Source organism: Sciurus carolinensis, chromosome 10 (assembly GCF_902686445.1).
Source record: "Sciurus carolinensis chromosome 10, mSciCar1.2, whole genome shotgun sequence".
Classification (NCBI taxonomy): Eukaryota; Metazoa; Chordata; class Mammalia; order Rodentia; family Sciuridae; genus Sciurus; species Sciurus carolinensis.
In genome coordinates, this window is record NC_062222.1 from 133,444,670 (window position 1) to 133,451,550 (window position 6,881).

At 45.9% G+C, this 6,881-nt stretch overlaps 1 protein-coding gene across 4 annotated transcripts in view; it reads left to right on the plus strand.

Annotated features, from left to right (window-relative positions):
- Positions 1–4,433, plus strand: part of Hs3st1 (heparan sulfate-glucosamine 3-sulfotransferase 1) — a 29,702-nt gene extending 25,269 nt beyond the window's left edge. For all 4 annotated transcript variants that reach the window (XM_047565639.1, XM_047565637.1, XM_047565636.1 and 1 more), the window contains exon 2: positions 2,921–4,433. In XM_047565639.1, the coding sequence (XP_047421595.1) occupies positions 3,029–3,964 (936 nt within the window). In that variant the 5' untranslated portion in view covers positions 2,921–3,028 and the 3' untranslated portion in view covers positions 3,965–4,433. The remainder of the gene's footprint in view (positions 1–2,920) is intronic.
- The last annotated feature ends 2,448 nt before the right edge of the window (positions 4,434–6,881 follow it).

The following is a 6,881-nucleotide window of genomic DNA, read 5'->3' on the forward strand; positions in this document are numbered from 1 at the left end:
TGAAGTTCTTTCCTTTCCTGGGAATGTCACTAAAAGGTTCAGAAATTCTGTGTATGCCACTAGGAAGTCCAATTATAATACCACAACGAGAAATCAACTCCCAGTGGCTACTGACTGTGCATATTTATTGCATTACGTATATTAATATGTTGTAAGTATTAACATATATATATATTATATTTAGATGTGCATATACACATACAATTTCATACACATATCACAGACATATATTAAACATGTATCCATAGCTGTATATATGTGTGCCTATGTTTATATCTATTTCATGTACATATATAAGACCTTAGCTGAATTTTTTCCCATATACCTCAAATATTTTTGGAATGAAAGAGGACTAGACATAAGTAAATTCAGTTTTGGAAAGTGTTAAAGTAGAAGCCAAGAGATTTTAAACTACTAACTGCCCAGTTTTTTTGTTATTTTTTTTTTTATATATAAAGGACAAACTATATTTAGTTTCTTCTCTGCTGTCTGCTGGCAATTCCCCTTTAGGAAGAAAGCCCAGACGTACACTCTGCTGACCAGAATGCCTGGCATTAGCGTGGAGAGAGCACCAACAGTCAGATAATATAAATTTCATATTCGGCCTCTGCCTTTATCACATAGGTGTTGAAAAAATTGGGTCCCGTTGTTCCCTGAGTCTGGATGCAGAACTAGGAGAGGGGGCCAGCAGAGCCCACTGCCCAAAGGCAGCACAAAGGAGCTTCTGCCCCTCTCACTTCACCCTTTCCCACCGACCCCCAGTGCACGCACACATACACACATGCACACAGACACAGGCATATGTACCCACCCCCAAACATGTAAAAAGCAAGCACAACTGGTCCGTTTGGTTGACCCACATGAGCACTGAGAAGGAAGTGAAATTTGAAACAGCCTGAAACTTCCAGCTGAGTGAAAAAACAAAGGACCCAATGCATCGCAGAAGCAGAACCGAACTGGAAACACCACCGGCTCTGCCATCCCTCCCTAGAGACTGTTTCCCCTGAAGAGTTTTGTGGCTGATCTCCCAAGTCCCTTCTCCCAGTGTGCTGTGGTTCTCTGAAAGTTCCCATCTAGTCAATTGCTCACTTTCAGTGTTTTCCAAAGCAGATAACTCCATACCCAAGGCAGGTGCCTCAACTGGTGTGATCATACAAATGGAAGCCCTGGATTTTGTTCTTCGTTTATGCATTCCAGTCATGTTAAACAAATGAAGTGAATTTTAAACCTGTTATAAGGAAGTGAATGGATCCTCTTGATGCGGAAGATTTTTTTAGCTTTGTAAGTCCTTCCACCCTCTTGCCAGGCCTGCCTCCAACTCTTCCCTGGACATGTTTAAACAGGAATAACTTAAATGAGAGCTTTCAATCTCCCTTTTGGGAGAGTATCACACACAAGTTGTTGTGTGGAAAGAAGCTACCATGATTTGTCCACCTTTGGGAACCCTTAGCCTCTAGCCCATAGTACCTGTGTCCTTAGGGACTTTATTGTCTGAATGTGATAACTCCCAGATACAGGAGACAGTTGGTAGAGGGGAGGCACATGGTGGAAAGACAACTCTGCATTTAGAGTTTTGAATTTGGGCCCTGTATTTTGAAATGGATGTTTGTGTTCTTAGACAGGATTTGGATCCGCAAAGTGGTGGTGCTGGTTGTCCTGGTTTCCTACCTTACACTGGAGAGTTGTGATGACAATCAGCTGAGCCACCTGTGAGCCACTTTCTGTGTTGTAAAGCTTGGTACACAAGAAGGCTGTTTGCTTTTTCTGGTAGCCTCGCCTTTTTATTCCCTCTGGGCCTACTTCAAACATTTCCCTTTCTCTGCAGACTTTCCCAGTTGTTGCAGGCAAAGGAAAGAACACGTGTCTTCACGGAACCCGCTAACTCCCATCATAACACACAGCACCCTGCTGCCTGGAGCCAGGTTCCAGGTTGCACCTGTTATCGTTTGCCAGAATCACTTGCAAAACAGACTCCGTGATTTCAAAGCACTATCACATATTTTCACTCAGGAGCCAGGACAGTTGTGCTGTACACAGTGGACTTGTGGGGTCACGCTGCTGCTTGTATCTCTCCCCTTCCCCTGAGATCAGCAGCTGCCCAGAACGCTTTCTTCTGGTGATGGCACAAATGCAGGAGTGCAAAACTCTTGAGGAGGAATGTGGTCTGGATGTTGCCACATCTGTTCACATGGTACCGTGGTGCAAGCCAGAATCGAGTTACTGAGAAACCCTGCTCCACACTGAGGCCGTGGCTAGGGCCAGATGCTGAGTGAAGAACTGTGGCTCTTCACTCAGTCTTCCACGTGGGTTCATCTGCCCTGTTAAACGAGAAGTCCCTAAATGGGGAAGTGGGATGCAGAAACAAAAACTGCTTCTGCATCTTCTGCCCCTGTGCCAGGGAGGGGCTGCCAGGTAGCAAATATTTCACTGGCATTTGCTAGTCCAAAGAATTTTTCCAACTCTTTTCTTTATAGCAGGGGTTGTTGGCAAATTACGGCTGGTGGGGCAAGTCTGACCCTGTTTGGGTGGGGCTGGAGAGCTAAGCATGTAAGTGGCTGCAGAAAGAAAACAAATAAAAGAAGATAATGGTAATATGAGTACTATTTAATATTGGAATCTCGGCATCCATGGAGAAAGTTTGGTCGGAGTGCGTCCACACCCGTTCCTTTGTCTATTCATTTGCTGCTTTAGATCTGTAACAGCACAGTTGGAACTGGAGTTGCCTTAGAGACCATATGTCCCCCAGAGCCGAAAATATTTACTCTCTAGTCATTTACTGAGAATGTCTGCCACCCCCTGCTTTACAGGACAAAGAAAGGGAGAGAGTCCCGGGGAGGTGGAGGCAGCACCCAGGTCTACAGTTGTCCACTGGGTTATTCCTGCATTTATTTTGGGTTAATATTTTCCCTTTCCTCCCTAGTAATTGGCAGCTTGCGACACCCATGCGCCACTGACTAGGAGGCATTCCCTGCTGCGAGCTTCATGACCCAGCGGAACAGAGCGCAGTGAAGCCACCTTGGTATCCAGCATGGCCGCGCTACTCCTGGGCGCGGTGCTGCTGGTGACCCAGCCCCAGCTGGTGCCTTCCCGCCCCGCAGCCTCTGGGACGGAACCCAACCAGCAGGAGCTTCTGCGGAAAGCGGGCACCCTCCAAGATGGCATGCAAGACAGCGTGGCCACCAACGGCTCTGCTCAGCAGCTGCCGCAGACCATCATCATCGGCGTGCGCAAGGGCGGCACGCGCGCACTGCTGGAGATGCTCAGCCTGCACCCAGATGTGGCGGCCGCAGAGAACGAGGTGCACTTCTTCGACTGGGAGGAGCATTACAGCCATGGCCTGGGCTGGTACCTCAGCCAGATGCCCTACTCCTTCCCGCACCAACTCACGGTGGAGAAGACCCCCGCCTACTTCACGTCGCCCAAAGTGCCTGAGAGAGTCCACAGCATGAACCCCTCCATCCGGCTGCTGCTCATCCTGCGCGACCCGTCGGAGCGCGTGCTGTCGGACTACACCCAAGTGTTCTACAACCACCTGCAGAAGCGCAAGCCCTACCCGTCCATCGAGGAGTTCCTGCTGCGGGGCGGCCGGCTCAACGTGGACTACAAGGCGCTCAACCGCAGCCTCTACCACGTGCACATGCAGAACTGGCTGCGCTTCTTCCCGCTGCGCCACATCCACATCGTGGACGGCGACCGTCTCATCAGGGACCCCTTCCCCGAGATCCAGAAGGTGGAGAGGTTCCTGAAGCTGTCGCCCCAGATCAACGCCTCGAACTTCTACTTTAACAAAACCAAGGGCTTTTACTGTCTGCGGGACAGTGGCCGGGACCGCTGCTTACATGAGTCCAAAGGCCGGGCTCACCCCCAGGTCGACCCCAAACTACTCAACAAACTGCACGAATATTTCCACGAGCCAAATAAGAAATTCTTTGAGCTGGTAGGCAGGACATTTGACTGGCACTGATTGGCAATAAGCTAGGCTCGGAGCCTTTCCAGCTGTAACTTGCGGTTGTACATCTAGAGGGGAAAAGAATTTTAAAAGGGCATTTAAGCTATAATTTATTTGTAAAATCCATAAATTACTTCTGTACAGTATTAGATTCACAATTGCCATATATACTAGTTATATTTTTCTACTTGTTAAATGGAGGGCATTTTGTATTGTTTTTCATGGTTGTTAACATTGTGTAATATGTCTCTATATGAAGGAACTAAACTATTTCACTGAAAAAAAAAAGATTTTTCTGGAAATGCTGTCTTTTCTTGAATATAATTAACTTGCCCCCAACTCACAATAGCTGTCTGTGTTCCTCTCATTGCAGAATCTATATTCTTCTGTTACTTAAAAAAAAAAAAAAAATGTCTTCATGGCTTCTATAGTCTCTCTCCCTCCCCTCCTTTCTGCATTGCTCTTTTAATTTTTAATGTTTCACCGTGGTCATTAGCTTTATTTTTTTCTACTTGCATTGTAAGATGTATCTTCACTGAGATTCCCTATTATTTTTTGGAGTTGGCACTTTTACACCCTCCCCAACATCAACCTGAATGTGAATTTTAACCCTATGTAAAATCAAAATGGAGAAGGTAATATTAAGGATGGAGAAGCAGGGATTAACTGGTAAGAAGATCCCTATTATCCAGCTTTGCCTCAAAGGGTATTTGCACATACTTCTGATATCATCATTGAACAAAAGCTACAATAAACAGGATTAAATCCTTGGCTTTCAAAATGATCTTGGGGCTGTGTATTTGGCCCCAGGTGGCAACTGACCTCCAGAAAGCTACTTGGAATAGAAAACAAAAATTACGAAATCTGTGTCTGTCTCTATTCTGTAGATTCTGCGGAAATCTGACTAAAGGTATAACCTTTGCCTTGGTCTGGGCATTAATCTATTTCATAAACAATCAATATGCACTTATGAACATGCATCTCCCACTCACTGAGACCTAAATATGTATATGTTCTAAAATCATCTCTGGATACAGAGTTCTGAATGTGAAAGAAATTTTAAACCCCAAGGGTTGAAGTTGAGAAATGAAAGTGTGCATCTTTTAGGGAAGCAGAAAGCCCCTGCACCTGCATCCAGAGTGAGTTTCACTTCTGTCCCCTGAATAGCCACACTGCTGGGCTGGTCAGCCCACTCAGATCCTCACCTTTCTCAGCCTTCCTCAATCAGTCCATCTTTTACCCTTAAATAGATCAATTGAATAATTTTTCTTACGAATGTGAAAACATATTTATTAGAGTAAAAGAGAAAAGACAAGCCAACTAAATCCCTTTTCTGACATAATTTATTCTTAAAGAAAAGAAATAGGCATTATTAATCAATTATTATACCCACAAATTCACAGAAACTTCCTTAAATACCTTCAGAATGAAGAATTATTAGGGCAAGCTTAAAAATAAGAGAATAGGCTCAAGAACACAAGAAGCATGGCCAAGGTCACATTGATCATAAACCAGGACTTGAGTTCACTTACAGCCAAAGTATAGGTTATTTAATTAATCACGGATTTATTAATACCAGCTGTTTCTAAACTCAAGAGGAAAAGCTCAGATTCAGAGGAGGTTAGCTCTTTCTGACTTGACCTGACATTTCTTTCCTGGTGCCAAGAGCCTTCCGCCTTGAGAGGTGTGCCCCTGCTAGAGGAAGGGCAAGAAGGAGCCTGCATTTTTCTCAGCAGCCTTATCTTGGGGAAGTGAGTCATCCTGGTTGTGCTTCAGCAGCTCCAGCCTGACCTGACCTCAGCATGGCCCATGCCCCACCCCAGGCCGTGCGCAGGCAGCAGAAAGAGAACCTTCCTCTTCAGAACCCATTAAGGCTGCCACTAAACCACCATCTCCCCAGAGGGAGTAACAGAAATGTTTGCAGCAGATTTCCTGTGGACTTGGTACCAGGCAATACCCAGAGTGCTCTCCTCTGCAGCACATTGATGGGTCTTGCTTTGATCACACTCATTTAAGAGCTGATGAAATGTGAGGGCCCAGAAAGATGGAATCAAGCTCCTGAGGTTATCCAGGAGAGTGGTAACTGAAATAAAACCCTCCCATGAGAGTCTCTGATGCTGAAGAGGATGGTCTTTGCACACCACCCACAGGCACCCAGCCCTAGTGGGAATGGCATGGTTGAATCCTAGATTGTCACAGCTGGAGGAAGACCAGCACTAGGGACATGTATGAGCTACAAGAGCTGGCTCAGTGGAAGGTAGGATTGGCCAGGTGTAAAGTGATGAAATTGCTGGCTTGGAGGTAGTCTTGACCAGGAGAATGTCCATGCTTGCCTATCATGAGCAAGGGGTGCAGGTTCCCAGTAGCAGCTCTATTCACTGCCAATCGTGGGGAAGGAACAGGAATAAGAAGCCATCACTTCAGACACCAGGTGTTTAGATCTCATCTGAGCACTCTCACATTCAGAGGACCACAGTAGACCCAGGCCTAGACTGATAGGACCAAAATGCAAAGACTCAGAAGACAAATGGCACTGGTCCCTCCTGAGACCGTCTAATATCAATTCTGTTAACATTGTCAGTTGCCAACTTGGGAAGCGTGGAGGTCAAGTAGGAATGGGTTAAACCCCCTGAGCAGCCACTGCCTATCTGGCACTTGTGACCTAGAAAGCTGCTTTCCAAGGCTGAGGTGTTGGAAGATTACTTAGCATGCACCGGTGTGACTTTGGCTCCTGTGCAGGTGTGTCACATAAAAATAACTATCATTTATTGCACACCTGCTATGTACTTGGTATTTTAAATGTGTTGCTCCTAACTCACATAACACCTCTGATGAGTAGGATAAGGTGCACTGATTTTACAGAGGAGAAAAGTCAAACTCAGAGATTGAAGGGTTCGCAGGTGATGACAGAGTCTTCTCCAGTGTCCTGGGT